Source organism: Nicotiana tabacum, chromosome 4, assembly GCF_000715075.1.
Source record: "Nicotiana tabacum cultivar K326 chromosome 4, ASM71507v2, whole genome shotgun sequence".
NCBI classification, from domain to species: Eukaryota; Viridiplantae; Streptophyta; class Magnoliopsida; order Solanales; family Solanaceae; genus Nicotiana; species Nicotiana tabacum.
Genome location: NC_134083.1, coordinates 7,701,244 through 7,727,850, shown reverse-complemented (window position 1 = coordinate 7,727,850; position 26,607 = coordinate 7,701,244). Strand labels below are relative to the sequence as shown.

The window sequence follows — 26,607 nt, the reverse complement described above, 5'->3', positions numbered from 1 at the left end:
TTGTATATATTTTGTAAGTGGTGTTTCTTCTTCTTCTCTGAAATTCCAATCAAAACTTCCTCTATGAAATTCCAATCAAAACTTCCTCTCTTAAAACAATTGTGATACATATCAACAACTTTATGTAAAAGATAATATTTATAACTTAAATACAAATTTCATACAACGATTCATACATTATACAACTATTTTTTAACTTTCATACAATATTCAAATAAAAAAATATATGTACAACAAAATACAACTAAAATATAATTTACATACAACTTTACTATATTTTCGTAAGTATATTGCATGTCATTTCTTCTTCTTCTTTTTCTTCTTCTTCTTCGAGTATCAATATGAAATTCAGCCAAAATCAAGTATAATCTTCACCAAACATCAAAATTGCAATATAAACTCCAAACAATATTCTCAGTTGTTTGCAACAACACCCAATCCAAATAAATAATGATTTTTGAAAACTCAAATTCGATTTCAAAGTTTCAAAATTTTTTAATGGCTGTCAATGGTGGAGAGTCAAACACCTTCAAAATTTATTGATTGACAATTTCAATTTGAACACAAATTGTGCAACATGAAAGGAAATTGATAAGTTAAAACTCTATAGTAAAACGATTGGAATCCATTGATAAATTCCCTTAAAAATATATACAATATGAAATGATAGAAATTAAAGAACATCTGAGGAAGAAAAATTGGATAAAGAACGGAGATAGAGAGAGAGAGAGAGCGCATGAGAGAGAGAGAGAGTGCAGAAGAGATAGATGAGAATAACTGATTACTTATTCAATTCCTAATTTAAAGAGATACTCATTTAAAACTATTTTGTATATAATTGATAAATTGTATATGACCATGTAATTAAGTAAAACTTGATTAGGGAGGGTAATAAAATTTCATATAGTATAGGAAGGTAAAACTATAGGAAGGTAAAAATCCCTTTCTCTTTTTATCTTCTTCCAATTTGGGCTTCCGTTTATAAATTACCCAGTAAGGCATCAAAGAACGACAAGTGTCGTGGACCCTGCGCTGATCGAATTATAAAGGCATGTAAAGTAAATCTTCCTTTTGACACACAAATTCATACTCAGTAGAATTCAGTCATTTATTCGTATTCGATAAAATTAGAGCCGTCAATTTGGACTTGATCAGTTGGCTCACCACAGCCCGTATTTTAGCAAGGTTGGACTATAATTTTTGAAGTCCATTTAAAAATGAGGATTTTAAGTCCGGCCCGAATAAGCCCATGACCCGTGAGGCTTGAGTGAAGCTGGGTTGGGCCGGCCCATGTGCCTAATAAAAATATGTATTTAAAATATATAAAATATAAAAGTATATGACACTAAAAAATAACAAGAAAATGATTCCAAGCTTAAAGTTTATTAAGCTCATCATATTAAAAGATCAAAGTCTTAAAACGTTAACTAATTTTTAAAATTTAATTATTCTTAACATTTAACTAATTAATATTGCATATGAAGATAAAAGTGAAGATGTTAAGACAACCTTCTCACAAGCGGATTCAAATGTGTTCGATGAAGATGATGTGTTGGATATCCCATAAGCGTCATGAACATTCTCTTGAATAGGTTGTTTTGACTTTTGACTTTTAATGAATGAAATATAATCTTGTCTTTTACCTTTTTAGTGTTTATTGTGATATATTGAAAATGTATAAAAAGTTATTAAGTTTTGTGAAATTTTTCTAAGAAGATTTTTTTTACTTTTAAATATATATCTTTTTTTAGGTTAGAGCTTAAAGAAAAATTATAAAATTACATTTTAAAAAATGATGGGCCGGACCGTGGAAGTCCGCAACCCACATAGGGCTGGAGTGGGCTTGCTATTATAAGGCTCATCAAAATAGTTGGCTAGCCCACTCCAACCCAGCCCGTCAATTACTAAAGCCTATGTGTGCTGGATTGGGCTAGTCCGGCCCGCTCGACCTCGAAAGCTCTAGATAAAATAGTGCAAAAACGAATTGAAATGATCAATAAATTCAAGTCTATATTCTTTATACATGTCGCGAGCAAATTTTATACATGCATAAAACCTTCCAATTGTAGGCTGAGACGGAGCCTGAATTTAAAGTTTATATGTGCGGGATTCTAATTTTTTTTAAATTATTGTTCAATAACTTAAAACAAATATAAAATTTAGACCAAAGCTATTAGGTTCAATCAGACCCGTAATCATAGGGCTGGCGCCTCCCCTGATTTTAGGGTAAAGGTGTCGAGGGGCCGGGACGGGCAGGGGTAGAGGAAAAGGGAACCAACCGGTTTAGTTACCGGGACGGTTCCATTTATTTTTTACCAGGTTTACTGGTTCCGGGCTTCCTCGATGCAAAATTTAACCGAAACGATTCCGGGGCTAATTGGTCGGGTCGGGCATTTTTTTTTTGTATAACAATCGTAAATAAAAAAAAAGTAGCCATTGAATCGGATCTGGCAGGACCGTACCGGTTAACCGATTCCCATGTGACTAGACTATAACGGGTCGTATCGGTCCGGTTAACCGATACCAAAAAATTACTCGGCACAGTCCGGTCACCGTGCCAACCCAGCCGTGCCCGGCCCCTTACTACCAGTCTGGTCCGGTCCAATCTAAAATCGGTTTGGATCGGTCCGGAACCGGACCATTCCGGCCCGTTTGACAACCATATTTTAGGGTTAACGAGGATGAGTGCCTTCCTAATGGACAATTGGACATGAGAGTGAACGTATTAATTACCAACAGAAAAAATTAATAAAATTATTTTATTTCTATGGGAGGAAGAAATATCATGGTGCTAATTTTGAATATATAACCAACATAAAAGTACCGATTTGTATTAGGGGTGTACATAGGTCGGGATGGTTTGGATTTTTAAATTTATAAACCAAACCAAATCAACAAAATCGGATTTTTCAATCTCGGGTTTTTCGTATTTTTTCGAATTTTTTTCCGGTAAAGTCTTCATAGCATAAAATATGTAACTCGTGCTCCAAATAATTTTTTAAGTCCTAGTAAAATACAACTCTATAATGTATTTTCTAATAAAATAATATAATAATATGAGATAAGTCATAGCATTATACTAAAATATTCAATAACAACGATAAAATAATAAAATTACATAAAACAAATATTGCTAATTAATAAGTCATAATGAAAATTAACATAATCTAAAAAATACTATATATGTCATGCTAAAATAAGTATAGCTAATAAGTACTAATATTAATTACATCACTAAGCACTAAAGAAAAAAATAAACTAAGTTATGCATTTTCATTATAAATAATGTAAAACCAATAAAATTATCCTATAATATCGTCATTCCTAATATTGAATTGAATTTCTTTTGTTAGCATTAGTATTGATTTGAACTTTGTTTGAATTACTATATTTATGAGCCATAAAATTTACTTACCATTCGAGAATGTTAAGTCTAAACTTGAAATAATACGTTAAAAGATAAAATTGTGAAAAAGTTTAAGAAATCTATATAAATTACGTTACAATAAATATTTATATGTATAAAATATTTTTAAAAATTATATAAATGTATTATCGGGTTGGGTTGGTTTCGGTTTGACTTTTTTAGTTAAAACCAAGCCACCAAACCAATTATGGTCGGGGTTTTATTTTTCAATACCAAACCACATCGGATTTTTTTTTCGGTTTAACTCGGATTATCGATTTAGTGTGATTTATCGGTTTTGTTTGTACACCCCTAATTTGTATAACTAATATAAAGAAGAATAAGAAAACAACGTTGCTGTAGTGTTAGCATATGCGAAATAATATATTTGGATTGTACTAAATTTTTTATAAGTTCCATGCAAGCCTAATATATAGTTGCAATGAAAAAACTTCTTGCCACCGCGTCCACATGCGTCATTATATTATTCTTTCTCCGCTCCTATATAAACCCTATTTTCATATGCCCAATTTCTCATTCCCCAAACTTTCTATACCAAAAAATAATCTTTCTCTATCAATCACTAGCTATTTAAATTTAACCATTACTCCCTATGGAAAGAAATCATCACTTGCATCGGCAACTTGCCAACCTAAGGCAGTCCTTTTTCGATCAGGTTTCTCTTTCTTCCATTTGCTTGCTTTCGTCCTCAGTGTTATAGAATTTTCTTTTAAAAATATCAAAAAATATTTGTGATTCTCTTATGGGATGGGAGGTAATATTTAGTTAAATATGAAGTGTTTCATATTTATTAACTTTATATAATATGTTGTATAATCACTTTCTTATCAAGTGTTGTGAAATGTGTCAATCTCTTTGTTCTTCCATATTCATATGTCAATGTCTATTAAATTCGTAGATCTTTTTTGAATTTGTAATGATATTTTGATAATTTAAAATTAAATAGAACATATCATTATATATCTTCATATTTATTTTTATATTTAATTATTAAATTTGGTTAACCTTGAAAGTATATATCAACATAAAATTATTGTTAGACGATTAAAAAAATCACTATCATGTGTTTCTAAGAAAATTCTTCCACAAGAATATATTAATAGATCATATATTTGTCAATTTTTATAATTTTTACTAAATATATATTTACTTATAAAAAATGTAACAAAGTAAGATTGAAATATTATTCATATAACAAAAAAACCCGAAAAACCAGTCAAAATCGCATTAATCCAAACCGATATAGTTGGTTTGGTTTGGTTTTAATAAAAACTGAACCAACTCGGTCCACGTACACTCCTACTCTTAGCATGTTGTAATAACAAGTAAAGTTACTACTCCATTATTTTAGTTTATTGTTCATTATTTAATAAATAGAGTTACTTGTAATTACTCTTTAAACAACCCAATCTTGTATATATTTCTCACACATTCAAAGATATCACTTAAACTCTTTAATTAATTATTATATTTTATCGGACGAAGAGCCTTGTAGCAACGGTAAAGTTGTCTCAACGTGACCTCTAGGTCATGAGTTCGAGTCGTGGAACCAGCCACTGATGCTTGCATCAGGGTAGACTGCTTACATCATACCCTGGGGTGTAGCCCTTTTTGAAATGCAGGATGCTTCGTGCATCGATATGTCCTACCATATTTTACCTAGTCGTTGCATGCATTTCTTCTTGTTATATAAGATGTGCCCAGTACTCTTCTCCACATGCACTTGGCACGAGAATAGGATATTATTCTGGCACTTTGGTTTGAATCGAAAATTACTATATGAGTTTGGTATCTCGTGGGTGTGCAGGGATATCTTGATGAGCAACTTATTCAGTTGGAAGAGCTACAAGATGATGCTAATCCTAACTTCGTAGAGGAAGTTGTTACTTTGTTTTATAAAGATTCTGCTCGCTTAATCCATAGCATTGACCAGGCATTGTGAGTTTTGTTTCATCAGTACTGATCCTTTAATTTTATACACATTTATGTACATCTTAATTAATTTCTAGTCATATATAATAGAGCAGCAAAGTCGCCAGAGCTGTCACACCCCTTTTCTACCCCCAAAAAATAAATGTGTTATTGATTGTGGATGGTGGGTTAAAGAGTTTCTCCAATTAAAGTGACAAACTTGAATAGGGATTATTTTATTTACAGAGTCGCCACTTGGAATTGATTTTTTGGGTGTTCCAAGTCACCTTTTGTTTGAATCCCTAGTCAAAGGAAGATTTGACTCTTTTATTATTGGTCTGCAAAACAAAGTCCGGGTAAGGAATTCCGTTGACCGGGGAGAAGGTGTAAGGCATTCCCCGAGTCCCGTAGTTCTAGCACGGTCGCTTTATTGACTAAAATTGGCTTGAATTAATTTTGGACAAACTGTGATTTATTGGTTTTCATGTTTTATCTATGTACGCTTTTATTTCTTGATTAGATTTATGAGCCAACATTTACCCCATTTAAGAACCAAATAAGCAGATACTTAAGACTTAAAATTTGAAGATGCCAAAATTTTAAAGCACTACGCATTTCACTTCTTACTCACTTGAATTTCAATTATCACGCTAGCCATCAATTAGTTAATTATATCAAATGGATAATTAATCACACTAAAACGAAGCCAACATGCTAATATTCTTCAAGGAACGATTCAAAGCCAACTAAAATAGGATGCTCAAAACTTAAAATATATAAAGATCACTCATGGTGTATATATTAAAAATAGTGATGCAATTAAGAGATGAACCTTAAGAAGAATCTGACTTTGAGAGGTTTATAGCAGGGGAGTCCAAAAGTAAATAATAACTCCAAACAGGACCTTGACGAACTAGAAACTTCGTCGGACAAGGCGCAGACCTCGACCTCACAACAAACTTTGAACCCAACCTCTTCGAACTCAGCCAATAATGAACGGACGAGGTCAACACCTGCCGGGTTTTAAATGGTGGTTCAAAGTGATTCCAATGGAGGTTTCAGAACTGTTTAGTGCTGATTTCGAGGGTCAAAACGGGCAGCAATTTTGGTGGTTTCTCGCTACTATTGCTGCTGCATTTTTGTTGCGGTTTTTTGTGTGAAAAAAGAACTGTTTTGGGGTCATTTTCGCAGCTGTTTTGGGGGTAATTTCGGGCTGGAATTTGAACTGGTTTTACAGCCGAACTGCTCCTGCGTTTTTGTACATGTTGCAGCTGATTTTCAATTGATTAAAGGAGCTTTAGGGACTGACTTTCATGGTTGAAATATGAGCTCTTTGGGGGGTGTTGAGGGTGGTTTAATGGAGGTAATGTTTAGGAAGAAGATGAATATGTGATGAGGAAGAAGAAGAAGTGGAAGGTAGCTCATTTTTCTCCTACTCTTAGAGCTTTTTGTGTTCCTCTTTTGTGTATGTTATGTGTGTGTTTTATAGCTGAAAATAGGGTATGGGATTTGTGATAGGAGACAAGCATGGGGGACAAGGAGTGGGGAACAATGGAGAGAGTAGGGAGCAAAGTGTGGGGGGACAAGCATGGGGGACAAGTATGAAAGTAGAGTGGGGAACAAGCATGTGGGATAAGCATGGGGGACAAGTATGTGGGACAAGCATGGGGGACAAAGAAAAGTTGAGTGGGGACACGTCTGGGAAGCGGTAAATATTCAAGCACGGTCAAAAATTAGGTGCTCACAGCATGCCCCTATTTGCTTGGAAACATTAAAAGTTTTCAGGCAAATATAAAGTGAGACGTGTGACTAAGTTTTGACCATATCGTTATTCAAAAGAGGAAGAAAATAAAAGAAAAAGGTACAATCGAGTCCTGGTTTTGGACAACCTACATATCCCGGGTTATAAGGAAATCAGGTCGCGTGTAGTTCAAGAAGAATGATGGAGTGATGAGTTCGAAAGTCGAGCTAGGTTCCGTCGAGGCTCCGGTCCGTGGCCCTGTTATTACATCAAAATCTAAAGGAACTAAACAAGCCTATCAACTATAAGTTACAAGATTCCTATCTATAAGTCTTTTGAAACTTGATCTTGAGTCTTGAATGGTTCTTCATGCAGACTTTTGATTGGAACCTTGATGCTTGCTAGCTACAGGTTCTAGTTCATTCTTATTCAGCTTTTCGAATCAAGAGGGGACATGCAGAGCTTGTGACTTCAACCACGTCTTGAGCAGTTCACATCTTTCATCTGCATTTTAGATTCACTTCTTTTTTTAGCAGTTCACATCTTTCATCTGCATTTTGGATTCACTTCTTTTTTCTTTTTTTTTCTTTATTCTGGATTTAGACTTCTTCTTTTGTTCATCTCGAACCTTGTGCCTCGAGGTAAAACCTGCTCATACATCATAACAAACAAACAAACGAAATTTTTCTGCCCCAGTTTTCACTAGAAAAATTTCGTGAGTTATTGTAACAAAATTCTAAACTACTTCTTTATTGAAAGCAAAATAAATAAATAAATAAAAATAAATAAATAAAAAAAGTTATGTTGTACCCTAAAAAGGTCATGATGATTTTGTTTTTTATTGTCCCAAAAGAATGTCTCAACTAAGGATTTGTGTACCTTATGTTGGGAAACTGTGGTCAGAGAATGGGATACCCTATATTGGCAATGATACCAGGGAGTGTTGTATCCTGCATTTAAAATCAAATCAACTAGGGAGTGGTGTACCCTATGTTTGAGAACACAACAAGGGATTGGTGTACCCTATACTGGTAAGGAGATCAGGGATTGGTGTACCCTATACTAGTAAGGAAATGTAATCAGGGGATGGCGCCCTGTATTACTGAAAAAGAAATATAATCAGGGGTTGGCGCCCTGTATTACTGAAAAGGATAATGTAACCAGGGGTTGGCGCCCTGTATTACTGAAAAGGATAATGTAACCAGGGGTTGGCGCCCTGTATTACTTAAAAAGAAATATAATCAGGGGTTGGCGCCCTGTATTACTGAAAAGGAAAGGTAATCAGGGGTTGGTGCCCTGTATTACTGAAAAGGATAATGTAACCAGGGGTTGGCGCCCTGTATTACTGAAAATGATAATGTAATCAGGGGTTGGCGCCTTGTATTACTGAAAAAGATAATGTAACCAGGAGTTGACGCCCTGTATTACAGAATAAATGCTGAATCCCCGGGGCGAAAAGGGTCTACCTGGGTTAAACTACGAAAAGCAAACCTGGGAGAAGAGTACTTCTACTCGGAATATGAGTTGTATCCCCCTAGGCGAAAAGTTTCTACCCGGGTTAAACTACGAAAAGCAAACCTGGGCGAAGAGTACTTCTACCCGAAACTATGAGCTAGATCGCCCGAGGCAAAATGGTTCTGCCTCGGTTAAGCTACGTAAAACAACCTGGGCGAAGAGTACTTCTACCCGGAACTATGAGCTGGATCCCCCTAGGTGAAAAGGTTCTACCTGGGTTAAGCTACAAAAACCAATCCTGGGCGAATAGTATTTCTACCCGGAAACTATGAGCCGGATCCCCATAGGCAAAAAGGTTCTACCTAGGTTAAGCTACAAAAAACAATCCTGGGCGAATAGTACTTCTACCCGGAAACTATGAGCTGAATTCCCCTAGGCGAAAAGGTTCTACTTGGGTTAAGCTATAAAAAATAACCTGGGCGAAGAGTACTTCTACCCGGAACTTTGAGTTGAATCCCCCTAGGCAAAAAGGTTCTACCTGGGTTAAGCTATGTAAAACAACTTGAGCGAAGAGTACTTCTACCCGGAACTATGAGCTGGATCCCCCTAGGTGAAAAGTTTCTACCTGGGTTAAGCTATAAAAAACAACGTAAGCGAAGAGTACTTCTACCCGAAACTATGAGCTGGATCCCCCTAGGTGAAAAGGTTCTACCTGGGTTAAGCAATGAAAAACAACCTGGGCGAAAAGTACTTCTACCCGGAACTGTGAGCTGGATCCCCTTAGGCAAAAAGGTTCTACCTGGGTTAAGCTATGTAAAACAACCTGAGCGAAGAGTACTTCTACCCGGAACTATGAGCTGGATCTCCCTAGGTGAAAAGGTTCTACCTGGGTTAAGCTACAAAAAATAACGTGGGCGAAGAGTACTTCTACCCGAAACTATGAGCTGGATCCCCCTAGGTGAAAAGGTTCTACCTGGGTTAAGCAACGAAAAATAACCTGGGCGAAAAGTACTTCTACCCAGAACTGTGAGCTGGATCCCCCTAGGCAAAAAGGTTCTACCTGGGTTAAGCTATGTAAAACAACGTGAGCGAAGAGTACTTCTACCCGGAACTATGAGCTGGATCCCCCTAGGTGAAAAGGTTCTACCTGGGTTAAGCTACAAAAAACAATCCTGGGCGAAGAGTATTTCTACCCGGAAACTATGAGCTGCATCCCCATAGGCGAAAAGGTTCTACCTAGGTTAAGCTACAAAAACCAATCCTGGGCGAATAGTACTTATACCCGAAAATATGAGCTGGATCCCCCTAGGCAAAAATGTTCTTCCTGGGTTAAGCTACCTAAAACAGCGTGGGCGAAAAGTGCTTCTACCCGGAACTATGAGCTGGATCCCCCTAGGCGAAAAGGCTCTACCTGGGTTAAGCTATGAAAAATAACCTGGGCGAAGAGTACTTCTACCCAGAATTGTTAGCTGGATCCCCCTAAGCGAAAATGTTCTACCTGGTTAAGCAACAAAAAACAGTCTGGGCGAAGAGTGCTTCTACCCGAAACTATGAGCTGAATCCCCATAGGCGAAAAGGTTCTACCTGGGTTAAGCTACGAAAATGAGAGGTATGAACAATAGTTATGCATGCTAAAAATAAAGGAAAGTGGAGATTTTGAGGAAACTTACCTTTGGTGACATTCGTCCTTTAGAAATCACCATTCTTCACTATTTTGTTCATGCTGCAAACAAAGAAAAATTATGAGTTTTGAAATAATGGTCAGTTTGTGGCCCTGATGTCTTTGGAAGCTTGGCTTTGTGCCCATGTTCTTTTGATGATGATTTCAACCTGCCACTATATGTTTCCTGAAAACCACTAGCATGTCTGGCCCCAGAGAGCCTTTGACTTTTCAAACTTTTACATGACGGTTGGTCGTGTGGGACTTAACCTTTTCAACTTTGTTTTGCCTTTGTGGAATTTCACTTTCGACTTCTTTCCTCTGAAACTTTCAATTTCTGAGAATTGGGGAACCTTTAGCTTTTCACACTTTGCCAAAACGGTTAGCCACTTGGGACTTAACCTATTCAACTTCATTTTGCCTTGTAGGCACTTTCAATTTGATTTCCTCTTTACAAGAGTTTTTGATTTCTAAGGATCAGCCGCCATGGCCAGTCTGGGTCAACTTGATGTTGCTGCCGAGTCTTGGTGCCTTTTTTGCATATTAGCTTGTATCAAACGAAAGCCCTGTAAATCAGTCTTGCTATCCCTTTTTTGCCTTAGTTTTGGAACAGAGTTAGACCAAAATGGATTCGAAGAAAAACAAACAATGGAATGGACAATGAATTTAGACAAGAGGTATCCCTTTCGGGGAAGGAAAGAATGACTTATCTGGAGTATATGCGCACTTCAATGAACATGACATATCTTTTGGACTTGATGTCTGATCTGTGTAAACCGTCCGACTCTTAGAAATTCATCACAACTTTTGCCTCGAAACCTAGAAACCTTGCCCAGGATTATCAATACCAATGGCTGTGAAGATCCTTTTTTCGATCAGTAGTGCCCTTTGCGGGTTTTCACCAACTAAACTCTCTCAATTCTTTTCTCACCATCGCCTTATAGTGCCCTTTGCGGGTTTTCACTAACAAGACTCTCTCATTTTCATTTTCTTTGCTCGCCATCGCCCTATGGTGCCCGTGAGGGTTTTCACCAATAAGACTCTCTCATTTTATTTCTCTTATTTTGGTGGCATCAGATCCAAGTGATTGTATCCTCCAATTCTTGAACATTCTCGTTGATTGATCGGAAGGACTTGAAAAGGATTTGGACTGAATTACAACTTTGGAACCTCTCAGGCGAAACCATCGTCGAACCATTATAACACTTGCCCCTAGTTTCAACTTTTGGGGGAATGTAGATTTTTATTTTGGTGTGACTGAACACCAGAGAGAGGCTGCCTACGTATCCTTTCGGAATCAAGTCGGACGTAGTTCGATTAACATGAACTTGTTTGATTTTTTTTTTTTTTAAATAACATCTTCAGGTTCCAAAGAGGGTAATCAAAGAAAGGTAACCGACTCAAAAGGGTTAGCAAAGGGTTGATGGTGTTTGGATAGCGAGAATAAAAGCCTTCATCATCCCAATCAGAGAACATTAATGCTATATAGAGGGTCAAACATAGTACCTTTTGACTGCATCCGCGTTGACGGTTGTTTCAGGGACACTTTCTTCGTTGCTTCCCAGGTACAACGCTCTCTTTTGCAGTACTCTCATTACAATGTATGTACCTTTCCAATTTGGAGCCAATTTTCCTTTAGCTTCTTCATGAATTGGGAGAATACGTCTCAGAATGAGTTGTCCTATTTTAAATTTATTGGGCCGCACTTTCTTGTTGTAGACACGGACCATTCTTTGTTGGCATAACTGCCCGTGGCAAATTGCAGCCAATCATTTTTCATCCATCAGTGTCAATTATTTCAATCGGTTCTTGACCCAATCTTTATCCTCAATCCCGGCTTCAACAATGATCCGAAGAGAGGGAATCTCAACTTCGTTCCAATTCTCTATTTATTTTCTTACAAGCCTTGTCTTTAAAATATTTTGTTTCTTGATCTATTATTTCGGGGTCTGACATCGTTTTAGGATCTGGACATGAAGTCCGCAAGCATGTCATGTCATTAAAATCTGCATTAACAGAACTTAAGAAGAGAATAAGAAAAGTGACAAGATTAAGAAAAGAAACATTCCCCGACAATGAAATATTAATTTTATTTGATTTTTTTTTTAAAGTTTTTAAGATAGAATGGTTTACATCAGAAAGCAAAGCAGTGAAGTAAAAATATTCGGATCAGATCCTGAAATAATTCGGATGCAGAAAAGATAGCAAGACCGGCTACCGAGACTCCCATATGACAGAGAACTTTTCAGGTTTGGCGCCCGTTTTTAGGTTTCTCTTCTGTCTCGGCAATGGCTGCAATGGCCTTCAGTGCCAGATCAAATTCCTCATCTTCACAGATCATTCCGATTACTAGCCCATTGGTGTGAGTAGGCAGAGAATTGTTCATCATATTAGGGGCCTCTTCATCCCTAAGCACTATTTCCTTGACATTGATGGGGTCTTCCACTGCTCTCTTAAGATTCTAGCAGTCTTCTGTATCATGTCTGACTGCTCCAGAGTGGTATTCACATCTAGCATTAGCCTGGTGCGAATGGGACTCAGGGTTTGGCCGGTTCGGGGCTACTGGTCACAGTAGACCTAGCCTGACTAGCTTTTGGAACAAGATCGAATATGATTCACCAACAGGGGTAATCCATCTCGGGAGGCTCTCTCTCTTCTACTTCTTTTTTTCCTTTTTTTTGATTTTTTTTTTCATATCTTGATTTTTTTCTCTTTTTGTTGTTTTTCGCTCTTTGTTTTTCTCTGTTATTTTTTGTCACTCTTTCTCTTCTTTTTTTTTTTTTCACTCAATGTTTTTTCGATTTTTTTTTTTTACTCAATTTGTTTATGGCTATGATCGAATCCGATGGGGATTGCCTACGTATCATGACGCCGCATGAATCAGATCATTACGTAGTTCATGAATACCGGGAACAAAGTACATAAGCTAGCTCCTTTTTTTTTCTTTTGGAATGTTTGAAAAGAAGAATTCTTAAAGGAGAAAGAAAATATTTTATTTTATTTGGATTTTGATTATTTTTGTTTTTTTGGATTTTTTGGGAGAAAGACTTCTAAAGAAGGAAAAAACATATTTTTGGATTTTGATTTTTTTTCTTTTTTTTTTTCAAATGAAAGACTTCTAAAAAAAAGAAAATATTTTTGGTTTTTTTTTTCCGGTGAGAATCAGACCCGTGTAGTTCGGTGGATCAGAAATAAAATAGATAAACTAACTATTTTTCATGTACAATTAATCCGACAAAATTTCTTAACAAAGAAAATATTTTTAATTTTTTTTTTCGTTTTTTTTTTTTTGGAATTGGTGAAAGAAAAACTTCTAAAGTAAAAAAAAATATTTTTGAATTTTGATTTTTTTTTAAAAAAAAATTTCAAAAGAAAGAAAATATTTTTTTTTTGGATTTTGGGAGAAAGACTTTAAAAAAAAAGGAAGAAAATATTTTTGGACTTTTGGTCTTAAAAAAGAAGCTTCTAAAGAAGTAATTAAAGGAAAATATCTTTTTGGATTTTTAAAAATTGGGGGCCGAAACCGATGAGGTTTGCCTACATATCTCACATCCAGTGAGAATCAGACCCGCGTAGTTCGGTGAAAATTGACTATGTTCTACTTTTTTTTTTATATGAAAATCAATCTTTAAAAACCATATGCACTAAACCACATCATTTTTTCTCTCTTTGTTCAACCTATATATGCTAAAGTCGGTCGACATGCAAGCCTCCCAAATAATGCAACAAGTAGCACATAACATGACATAATGGTCTCAACAAGGTACCTGTCCTAAAACAGAACTTGGCCCATGAGTCGAGCGCTGCTAAGTCAAATGCACATGATGCAAATAAAGCGTAGCCTACTAGGGATATTCATTGCTTGTGGCTTGTTCTTCTAAGTTTGTAAATCCTAAAGGAGATGGTATCTAGACCTGGCTTACCCGGGCGGACAACTCGAGCCAAGGAGCATCAAGCATTACCAGTAGTAGAACAGCACTGGCTAGCTAACGGCTTTCCCGCCTAAACATGTGTGACTAAATCCTTCACCAGAAGCTGGTAGGCTAACTGGCTTTATCTCAAGACAGAAATTTTGTGATGCGGGTAGGCAAACACAACATAACTAATTATCAGAAGACTTAGTGGAATGCGAGAGAAGATACAATTTATATGTACAGTTCAAAAATATCAAGACAGTAAAAAGTGGACAAGTAGCACATTAGTCCCAAATAAATCACAATGTATACAAAAATTAATAAAGCCAAATAAAGTCAATGTACAAGCTCGAATTCTTAAAGTTCCCCAGCAGAGTCGCCAGAGCTGTCACACCCCTTTTCTACCCCCGAAAGATAAATGTGTTATTGATTGTGGATGGTGGGTTAAAGAGTTTCTCCAATTAAAGTGACAAACTTGAATAGGAATTATTTTATTTACAGAGTCGCCACTTGGAATTGATTTTTTGGGTGTTCCAAGTCACCTTTTGTTTGAATCCCTAGTCAAAGGAAGATTTGACTCTTTTATTATTGGTCTGCAAAATAAAGTCCGGGTAAGAAATTTCGTTGACCGGGAGAAGGTGTAAGGCATTCCCCGAGTCTCGTGGTTCTAGCACGGTCGCTTTATTGACTAAAATTGGCTTGAATTAATTTTGGACAAACTGTGATTTATTGGTTTTCATGTTTTATCTATGTACGCTTTTATTTCTTGATTAGATTTATGAGCCAACATTTACCCCATTTAAGAACCAAATAAGCAGATACTTAAGACTTAAAATTTGAAGATGCCAAAATTTTAAAGCACTACGCATTTCACTTCTTACTCACTTGAATTTCAATTATCACGCTAGCCATCAATTAGTTAATTATATCAAATGGATAATTAATCACACTAAAACGAAGCCAACATGCTAATATTCTTCAAGGAACGATTCAAAGCCAACTAAAATAGGATGCTCAAAACTTAAAATATATAAAGATCACTCATGGTGTATATATTAAAAATAGTGATGCAATTAAGAGATGAACCTTAAGAAGAATCTGACTTTGAGAGGTTTACAGCAGGGGAGTCCAAAAGTAAATAATAACTCCAAACAGGACCTTGACGAACTAGAAACTTCGTCGGACAAGGCGCAGACCTCGACCTCACAACAAACTTTGAACCCAACCTCTTCGAACTCAGCCAACAATGAACGGACGAGGTCAACACCTGCCGGGTTTTAAATGGTGGTTCAAGGTGATTCCAATGGAGGTTTCAGAACTGTTTAGTGCTGATTTTGAGGGTCAAAACGGGCAGCAATTTTGGTAGTTTCTCGCTACTATTGCTGCTGCGTTTTTGTTGCGGTTTTTTGTGTGAAAAAAGAGCTGTTTTGGGGTCATTTTCGCAGCTATTTTGGGGGTAATTTCGGGCTGGAATTTGAACTGGTTTTACAGCCGAACTGCTCCTGCGTTTTTGTACATGTTGCAGCTAACTTTCAATTGATTAAAGGAGCTTTAGCGACTGACTTTCATGGCTGAAATATGGGCTCTTTGGGGGGTTGTTTAATGGAGGTAATGTTTAGGAAGAAGATGAATATGTGATGAGGAAGAATGAAGAAGTGGAAGGTAGCTGATTTTTCTCCTACTCTTAGAGCTTTTTGGGTTCCTCTTTTGTGTGTTATGTGTGTGTTTTATAGCTGAAAATGGGGTATGGGATTTGTGATAGGAGACAAGCATGGGGGACAAGGAGTGGGGAACAATGGAGAGAGTAGGGAGCAAAGTGTGGGGGGACAAGCATGGGGGACAAGTATGAAAGTGGAGTGGGGAACAAGCATGTGGGATAAGCATGGGGGAACAAAGCATGGGGGACAAGTATGTGGGACAAACATGGGGGACAAAGAAAAGTTGAGTGGGGACACGTCTGGAAAGCGGTAAATATTCAAGCACGGTCAAAAATTAGGTGCTCACAATAACAATCTAATTAATTAGTTGGAGACTACATTCAAGAATGACTAATAAATAATAGTATAAATTATTACATTAATAGCTTTAGTCCATTTATTCAATTCTATCTATCTACAATTTTTAACAATAGAAGGTCTCTCAAATATGTGCCAAAAGAAATGTTCTAGTTGAGGCTTAAAGCAAAAGTAAAAACATAACCGCGACAACATAGGTTCAAGTAATGTCTTTTCCTTTATGTTATTATTTTCGTACAGTATTAGTATTACCACATAGACGAAACGGTATGGCGTAATTCCACATGCATCCGCCCAGACTATAGATGATCATGTTTATATTTTGATGCGTTTCAGGGAGAAAAATCCTCTTGATTTTGCAAAGCTAGATAGCCATATGCACCAGTTCCAGGGCAGTAATTCAAGGTAATAAGTAATAGTAAGAATATATGTGACAAATTAAACTAGCTAGCTAGATACTTAATGAAACAGCCCGTTTCTTCAAGCTAGCCAATAATTTTCTCTCGTCTTGCGCAGCATTGGAGCCAAGAAGGTCAAAACTGAATGCACGCAGTTCAGGGAATACTGCCGAGCAGGAAATGTGGAAGGGTGCAACATGTTATCCAGCGGTAGCTTACGTTGAAATATGAACGACAGTTATTTCATCTCCTTTACTCTTTAACTCAAATAATTATGAGATTTTTATACAAATAATAGTATTTTTGCTTTATACACATTCAATTTACATGTATAGCATTTTTAAAGATTCGTTACCTTATTTAATGGCCATCAGTTTCTTAAACATAAATATTTAAACACTAACCCACAATTTAAGGGATTAGTTTTAAGCCATATTAATCTATTCACAATTCTCTCTCATCATTAATTTGAACTTTCTAAACTTATTGTTTGCGGTTTGTGTGTCACTTTTTTCTTTAAATAAATAGTTGCTCTTAAAATCACATTTCCGTTATTTTCGCAAACAAAAACACATAATACATCCATATCTTTTTATTTATATATAGTATATTTTTGAATGTACAATTATTTAAAAATATATAATTCTGTACATATTCGGTGTATATATTATATATTTAATTTATAATTTATGTATATCTAACAAATCTGAATATATTTTATGTATATTTGACATATAGAATATATATTTGTATATATGAGATATATGTTATTTATTATTCAATATACATTAATTGTATAAGTACTAACAAATTTAATATTTATATGCTTATGTACACCATTGTTATTCCTAATGTATAAATATGCAGTAAATAAATTTTAAAATATAAAATACAAATAATATTAAAATAACTTTTTTATTGAATTAAGTTCTTTTTGAGACAAGATTTTCACTCAAAAAGGGTATACTATGCCTACGAGGAGGAAGGAGTTATTTTTGGATGGAAATTATCCTACCAATACGTTTCTGAGTCATATTTGTTTATTTTTAGGACTATTTCTCATTCTTAGAAAACTGAATCCCTTTGGGCGCTTTTTTAGGAATGAAATGTTTTGAATATTTTCTTAAACGTGATTATTAATCCATGTTTATAGCTTTTTGATAAGATATGTATTTATTTAACTGTCATGTTAGTAAAATACCTATTGCTGCTAGGTTTTTAAAAATTTTCTTAAATTTAGTCTGTATGTGTTTTTCCCCCAATAATTAAGAGTAAATTTTTGTAGATGTCTTTACGCTTTATTTTTAGACGGGCTGTCAGGGAATGAACGGATGCATGTTCATTCATTTGGGCTGGTTTTCTTATTCTTATTCTTAATCTTAATCTTAATCTTACTTCTATCTGAAATAGTCTCTCTACTCTAGGGTAGGGGTAAGGTCTGTGTACACACTATACTTCTCAGATCCCATTTGTGAGATTATACTGGGTTGTTGTTATTATATTCTTAATCTTAATTGTTACGTGACTGATTTCTTTCGTTTCTTTCTTCTTCTTTTTTCTCCATGAATTAAAGCAGATGCAAGAGAACTTTCCAGCAATTAAAGAGAGAATATGCACTACTCAAAACGAAGCTAGAAGCTTATTTTGAGGTGGCCTAATTTTTTTGTTATAATGTCTCATTTCCACCTCAAATGACTTGCATCGTTAAATTAATTACCTTATATCAAATATCTCGGACATCAAAATTTGTGGTAAGTACTCCTTTATCCTTAATCAGAAGTCTCGAATTTGAGTCTTGTGTATGAAATTTCTTTTGATAGAAAACGTTTTACCCCAAAAAATGGTCTTAATTAGTCGGGTCCTAAAGTGGTAGCAGACAATTCGGGTTAGGAAATTAAAATAAAAATTTATATGACTAATTCCAGTGTTACTTTGTGCAGTTTGCAAGACAAATTGGACCAATTGAGAGGGCGAGTCGCCCAAATTAAAGTAACCCGTGAGGATTGAGAAATATGATCTAACTTCTAAGTGACTGAATAGGACAAAGTAAAATCACTGAGAACAAACTGTAGTACAAAAGGTACATGTACAATAATGCACCATTCCCTACTACCTTCTTATAAACGTAATAAAGGGAAGCATATGTTCTAGCATTAGAGTTTAAGTTGCACTAGCTAGTAATATGGTTGTATACATTAATCATATAGGGTGTGCTATTGGATACATGAAATCAAGATTTTTTCACATCTTTATTCACCTTTAATTTTCTCACTGATTTTCAACGTTATTGTTATTATTGTTACTCAAGCTCATTAAATTCCTAGTTTTTTTATTTAAAAAAAAGTAAAGAAAGAGCTATAGGAACTTGCATCAGAGATGGCCTTTTCCCGGTTGCATACATTACAAAATATCGAGAATTGAACATGCACTCGATATATGAGAAACATTAACGAGTATCACTAGACTGTAAGTCTTGTGATGAATGAAACGAGAATTTGAAAGTTTGTCAACATGACATATAAGGCAATTATACAATTCCTAATAAGTTATAGGCCGTGTGCGTAAAATTTGGAAAATCCATTAGTTTATCAAAAGCCTTTAAGTTATAGATATTGTCATCAGATAGCCAATAAATGTACATCATAACAATAAAGTGTATATCACAATTTTATTTTCTTTTTTTGTGTATATCAAAATATATATCACAACTTTATTTTATATTTTTACATATCTAAAATATAAAATTATAATTATAGTTATCTATAATTTATTGTTGTCTGTACATCCAAGTGTATAACACAAAAATAATTATATTTTTTGTATATCACAGTGTATAACACATCAAATGACGTGTATACCAAATTGTATATTACAACTTTGTTTTCCTTCTTTGTGTTAAGATGTAAAGAATTTATTTTCCTTCCTTGTATATCTCAATGTATAACACATAATTCTTATAGATATACACAAATATATATATATGCTAGAACTATTTTGATATTGTCACACCTCTTTTTGCCCCAAAAGATATATGAGTTATGGATTGTTGTGAGTTAAAGAGTTTTTCCAATTAAAGTGATAAATTTGAGTAGGGATTATTTTATTTACAGAGTCGCCACTTGGAATTGATTTTTTGGGTGTTCCAAGTCACCATTTATTTGAATCCCTGGTTAAAGGAAGGTTTGACTCTATTATAATTGGTCTGCGAAAATAAAGTCCGGATAAGAAATTCTGTTGGCCGGGGAGAAGGTGTAAGGCATTCCCCGAGTCCCGTGGTTCTAGCACGGTCACTTTATTGACTATATTTTGCTTATATTATTTTTGGATAACCTGTGTTTTATTGGTTTTCATGTTTTACCTATGTCCGCTTTTATTGCTTGATTAGATTTATAAAAATTATCTTGAAATAAGTCACGCGTACATGTACTCATATTTATTTGGCATCAAGAATCATGTCACGCGTACGTGTACACAATAAATCACACATTTATTATTATTCAAAGTTGATTGGTCAAGTCATGTGAACGCACACTTGTATTATTTTCCTAAACTAATTTGAAATTATTGTAAGACCAAGAGTTTATGGATATGAAATTATTTGGAAGTCGGAAAATATATTAGTTATTTAAAGTATTGAAAAGTCATCCACACTTAAAAATATTTACAACTTACTACTCTATCTTTGAAATTATGAGACATTTATCCATTATGGAAGAATGAGCTAATTATTAGTCTAGTGACAAAATTATTGGGCCCAACAGATTTATACTCAGTCCAACCCATGTCTAATTCTTTCTTTCCTATTAAATGTGATAACTCATTTCTGGTTCACTTACTTGAACTCCAACGCATGGCCCATTAATATGGCAAAATCTTCATTCTTAATTCTAATTAACAAATCTCATTAAGATGAAATCCTATTCAAATAATTTGATGACAAATCACTTGAAACATGTAAAAAGAAACTACAACATGATAATGTGTATAAATAAAACAACATAAAAAATTATCACATGAACCTCTATAAGAACATCACACAAAATAATGAAATAATTAACAAAGGGAGGATAAGCAATGAACCTTTAAGCAAAAAATTTCCTTCAGAACTTGATTAATGCAAAAACAATTCTCAGTCGAGCAAATACACCAAACCAAGGGCAAATCGGCAGATGAGCAAAAAATCTAGCGACGAACCTTCTAAAATTCGAGCCCGGACCGAAACTCCACTGTACCTCGTGAGGCTGTTGGTTTTTGGCGTGAGAGAGGTGACTATCAATGAAGCTTCACAAGGTGTTTTAAGGCTTGAATTTGAGGCATTTTTGGGTCTTAAACAGGGTGATGGATTGCTTGAATTTTCGAAAGAAATAATGAAACGAGTAGAAATTCATTTAGCGCAGAAGAAGAATTATTTTTTTCTCAATTCTCTTCTCTATTTTTTCCTTCCTTCTCCTCTTTTCTCCTCACATTTCTCTTTTATTTATAGGAAAAAAATTCAAAATTTTTTCAGATTTATTTTTTTATTTTTTAATTAAAAAGAATTCCCACTTTCCTTTACTTTTATTTTTTTTAAATTTTCTACTTTTTTTTATTTTCCACTTTTTTTACTTTTTTTTTTAATTTTCACTTATTTTACCTTTTTATTTTTTAATTTCTACTTTCTTTTACTTTTTTAAAAAAATAAATTCAACTACCTTTACTTTTATTTTAAATTTTTCACATTCTTTTAGTTTTATTTTTTTAATTTTCCATTTTTTTTTACTTTTTTATTAAACAATTTCCACCTACTTTTACTTTTAATTTTTTATTTCATACTTTTAATTTTCCTATTATTTTATTCTCATCCGAAAATTAAAAAAAATATTTAATTTTTTTGGTTTTATTTTTAATTTATTTTATTTTAAATTAAAGATAAAAAAAATAAAAATAATACTAATAGTAATAATTTGAGCTTTTAAATTATTTTTAATTCTTACCCTATATAAAAAAATATAACAAAGCTAAAAAAATATATACTAATTTTCTAAAAATATTTACATAGTAGAAGGTGATAAAAATTTAAATATAGTCAAAAATTAGGTGTTCACAGTTGCCCCTCTTTGCTTGGAAACATGAAGAGTTTTCAGGCAAAGACTAGGTGAGCCATGTGACTAATATTTGACAAAACCATTATTCAAAAGGAAAAGAAATAAAAGATAGGGTGCAACCGAGTCCTGGTTTTGGACAGCCTACATATTCCGGGTTATAGGGGAATCAAGTCACGTGTACTTCAAGGAAAATGGTGGAATGACGAGTTGAGGAGTCGAGTGAGGTTCCGTCGAGACTCCGGTCCGCGGTCCTGCTATTATAAAAAAGAAACTAAACAAGTCTATCAGCTATGAGTTACAAGATTCCTATTTATGAGTCTTCTGAAACTTGATCTTGAGTCTTGACTGGTTCTTCATGCAGACTCTGATCTAAACCTTGATGCTCGCTAGATGTAGGTGCTAGTTCATTGTTCTATAGCTTCTTCTAATCAAAACGGGACTCCAATGCTCGTGGCTTCAGTCATGTCTTGAGCATTCCATATCTTTTCAACTACTTTTGCATTTTGGATTCACCTATTTTTTTTTTCTTTTATTCTAAATTGAGACTTCTTATTTTGGCCATCTCAAACCTTGTGCCTCGAGATAAAACCTACTCAGACACCAAAATAAAAAAACGAGCGAAATTTTTCTACCCCAATTTGCACTAGGAAAATTTCGTGAGTTATTGTAACAAAATTTTAAACTACTTCTTTATTGAAAGCAATAAAAGGTCGGGAATGGCGTACCCAAAAAAAAATAGAAACTAGGGAATGGATACCCTATGTCTAAAATGAAAGAAACTAGGGAGTGGAGACCCAATATTAAAAAAACGACTAGGGATTGGTGTACCCTAATACTGGTAAGGAAATGTAACCAGGGGTTGATTCCCTGTATTACAGAAAAAGAATATAATCAGGGGTTGGTACCCTGTATTACTGAAAAGAATGTAGTCATGGGATGGCGTCCTATATTATTGAAAGGAAATGTAATCAGGGGTTGGTACCTTGTATTACTGAAAAAAGAATGTTGCCATGGGATGACGTCCTGTATTACTGAAAGGAAATGTAACAAGGGGATGACACCTTGTATTACGGAAAAGAAATGTAACCAGGGGATGGCACCCTGTATTAAGGAAAAGAAATGTAACCAGGGGGTGGTGCCCTGTATTACTGAAATGAAAATGAATCCCCTGGGCGAAACGTTTCTACCTAGGTTAAACTGTGAAAAGCGAGCATGTGTGAAGAGTACTTCTACCCGGAACTATGAGCTGGATCCCCCTAAGTGAAAAGGTTCTACCTGGGTTAAGCTACGTAAAATAACCTGATCGAAGAGTACTTCTACCCGGAACTATGAGCTGGATCCTCCTAGGCAAAAAGGTTCTACTTGGGTTAATCTACGAAAAATAGCCTGGGTAAAGAGTACTTCTATCTGGAACTATGAACTGGATCCCCCTAGGCAAAAAGGTTATACCTGGGTTAAGCTACAAAAAATAGCCTGGGCGAAGAGTACTTCTACCCGGAACTATGAGCTGGATCCCCATAGGCGAAAAGATTCTACCTAGGTTAAGCCACGAAAAACAGCATAGGCGAAGAGTATTTCTACCCGAAACTATGAGCTGGATCCCTCTACGCGAAAAGGTTCTACCTGGGTTAAGCTTCGAAAAACAAGCCTAAGTGAAGAGTACTTCTACCCGGAACTATGAGCTGGATCCCCCTAGGCAAAAAGGTTATACCTGGGTTAAGCTACGTTAAACAACCTGAGCGAAGAGTACTTCTACCCGGAACTATGAGCTGGATCCCCCTAGGCGAAAAGGTTCTTCCTGGGTTAAGCTATGTAAAACAACCTGAGCGAAGAGTACTTCTACCCGGAACTATGAGATAGATCCCCCTAAGTGAAAAGGTTCTACCTGGGTTAAGCTACGTAAAATAACCTGATCGAAGAGTACTTCTACCCGGAACTATGAGCTGGATCCTCCTAGGCAAAAAGGTTCTACTTGGGTTAATCTACGAAAAATAGCCTGGGTAAAGAGTACTTCTATCTGGAACTATGAGCTGGATCCCCCTAGGCGAAAAGGTTATACCTGGGTTAAGCTACGTAAAACATCCTGGGCGAAGAGTACTTCTACCCGGAACTATGAGCTGGATCCCCTAGGCAAAAAGGTTCTACCTGGGTTAAGCTACGTAAAACATCCTAAGCGAAGAGTATTTCTACCCGAAACTATGAGCTGGATCCCCTTAGGCGAAAAGGTTTTACCTGGGTTAAGCTACATAAAATAAGCCTAGGTGAAGAGTACTTCTACCCGGAACTATGAGCTGGATCCCCCTAGGCGAAAAGGTTATACCTGAGTTAAGCTACGTTAAACAACCTGAGCGAAGAGTACTTCTACCCGGAACTATGAGCTGGATCCCCCTAGGCGAAAAGGTTCTACCTGGGTTAAGCTACGTAAAACAACCTGAATAAGAGTACTTCTACCCGGAACTATGAGCTGGATCCCCCTAAGTGAAAAGGTTCTACCTGGGTTAAGCTACGTAAAATAACCTGAGCGAAGAGTACTTCTACCCGGAACTATGAGCTGGATCCTCCTAGGCGAAAATGTTCTACTTGGGTTAATCTAGAAAAATAGCCTGGGTAAAGAGTACTTCTACCTGGAACTATGAGCTGGATCCCCCTAGGCGAAAAGGTTATACCTGGGTTAAGCTACGTAAAACATCCTGGGCGAAGAGTACTTCTACCCGAAACTATGAACTGGATCCCCCTAGGCGAAAAGATTCTACCTAGGTTAAGCCACGAAAAACAGCCTAGGCAAAGAGTATTTCTACCCGAAACTATGAGCTGGATCCCCCTACGCGAAAAGGTTCTACCTAGGTTAAGCTTCGAAAAACAAGCCTAGGTGAATAGTACTTCTACCCGGAACTATGAGCTGCATCCCCCTAGGCGAAAAGGTTATACATGGGTTAAGCTACGTTAAACAACCTGAGCGAAGAGTACTTCTACCCGGAACTATGAGCTGGATCCCCCTAGGCGAAAAGGTTCTTCCTGGGTTAAGCTATGTAAAACAACCTGAGCGAAGAGTACTTTTACCCGGAACTATGAGATAGATCCCCCTAGGTGAAAAGGTTCTACCTGAGTTAAGCTACGTAAAATAACCTAAGCGAAGAGTACTTCTACCCGAAACTATGAGCTGGATCCCCCTAGGCGAAAAGGTTCTACCTGGGTTAAGCTACGAAAAATAACCTGAGCGAAGAGTACTTCTACCCGGAACTATGAGCTGGATCCTCCAAGGCGAAAAGGTTCTACCTGGGTTAAGCTACGTAAAACAACCTGAGCGAAGGGTACTTCTACCCGGAACTATGAGTTAGATCCCCTAGGCAAAAATATTCTACCTGGGTTAAGCTACGAAAAAGAACCTGAGCGAAGAGTACTTCTACCCGGAACTATGAGCTGGATCCTCCTAGGCAAAAAGGTTCTACCTGGGTTAAGCTACGTAAAAATACCTGAGGGTAGAGTACTTCTACCCGGAACTATGAGCTGGATCCCCCTAGACAAAAAGGTTCTACCTTGGTTAAGCTACGTAAAATAACCTAGGCGAAGAGTACTTCTACCCGGAACTATGAGTTGGATCCCCCTAGGCAAAAATGTTCTACCCGGGTTAAGCTACGTAAAACATCCTGAGTGAATAGTACTTCTACACGGAACTATGAGCTGGATCCCCTAGACGAAATGGTTCTACCTGGGTTAAGCTACAAAAAATAAGCCTGGGCGAAGAGTACTTCTACCCGGAACTATGAGCTGGATCCCCCTAGGTAAAAAGGTTCTGCCTGAGTTAAGCTACGTAAAACATCCTGAGTGAAGAGTACTTCTGCTCGGAACTATGAGCAGGATCCCCTAGGCGAAAAGGTTCTACCTGAGTTAAGCTACGTAAAACAACCTAAGCGAAGAGTACTTCTACCCGAAACTATGAGATGGACCCCCTACGCGAAAAAGTTCTACCTGGGTTAAGCTACAAAAAACAACCTGAGCGAAGAGTACTTCTACCCGGAACTATGAGCTGGATCCTCCTGGGCGAAAAGGTTCTACCTGGGTTAAGCTACGTAAAACAACCTGAGCGAAGAGTACTTCTACCCGGAACTATGAGTTGGATCCCCCTAGGCGAAAATGTTCTACCTGGGTTAAGCTACGAAAAATAACCTGAGCAAAGAGTACTTCTACCAAGAACTATGAGCTGGATCCCCCTAGACGAAAAGGTTCTACCTGGGTTAAGCTACGTAAAACAACCTGAGCGAAGAGTAGTTCTACCCAAAACTATGAGCTGGATCCCCCTAGGCAAAAAGTTTCTTCCTGGGTTAAGCTGCGTAAAACAACCTGGGCGAAGAGTACTTCTACCCGGAACTATGAGCTGGATCCTCCTAGGCGAAAATATTCTACTTGGGTTAATCTACGAAAAATAGCCTGGGTAAAGAGTACTTCTACCTGGAACTATGAGTTGGATCCCCCTAGGCGAAAATGTTCTACCCGAGTTAAGCTACGTAAAACATCCTGAGCGAATAGTACTTCTACCCGAAACTATGAGCTGGATCTCCCTAGGCGAAAAGGTTCTACCTGGGTTAAGCTACGAAAAATATGCCTGGGCGAAGAGTACTTCCACCCGGAACTATGAGTTGGATCCCCCTAGGCGAAAAGGTTCTGCCTGGGTTAAGCTACATAGAACATCATGAGCGAAGAGTACTTCTACCCGGAACTATGAGCTGGATCCCCTAGGCGAAAAGGTTCTACCTGGGTTAAACTACGAAAAATAAGCCTGGGCGAAGAGTACTTCTACCCGGAACTATGAGCTGGATCCTCCTATGCGAAAAGGTTTTGCCTTGGTTAAGCTACGTAAAATAGGCCTGGGTGAAGAGTACTTCTACCGGGAACTATGAGATGGATCCCCCTAGGCGAAAAGGTTCTACCTGAGTTAAGCTACGTAAAACAACCTAAGCGAAGAGTACTTCTACCCGAAACTATGAGTTGGATCCCCCTAGGC

At 36.4% G+C, this 26,607-nt stretch overlaps 1 protein-coding gene across 1 annotated transcript; it reads left to right on the top strand.

Annotated features, from left to right (window-relative positions):
- The first annotated feature begins 3,975 nt into the window (after nt 1-3,975).
- LOC142180182 (histidine-containing phosphotransfer protein 4-like) lies at nt 3,976-18,179 on the top strand. The gene is made up of 5 exons (XM_075251124.1): nt 3,976-4,082; nt 5,235-5,365; nt 16,460-16,528; nt 16,640-16,711; nt 18,098-18,179. The coding sequence occupies exons 1-5, from the start codon at nt 4,020-4,022 to the stop codon at nt 18,177-18,179; spliced, it is 417 nt and encodes a 138-aa protein (XP_075107225.1). The 5' UTR covers nt 3,976-4,019.
- The last annotated feature ends 8,428 nt before the right edge of the window (nt 18,180-26,607 follow it).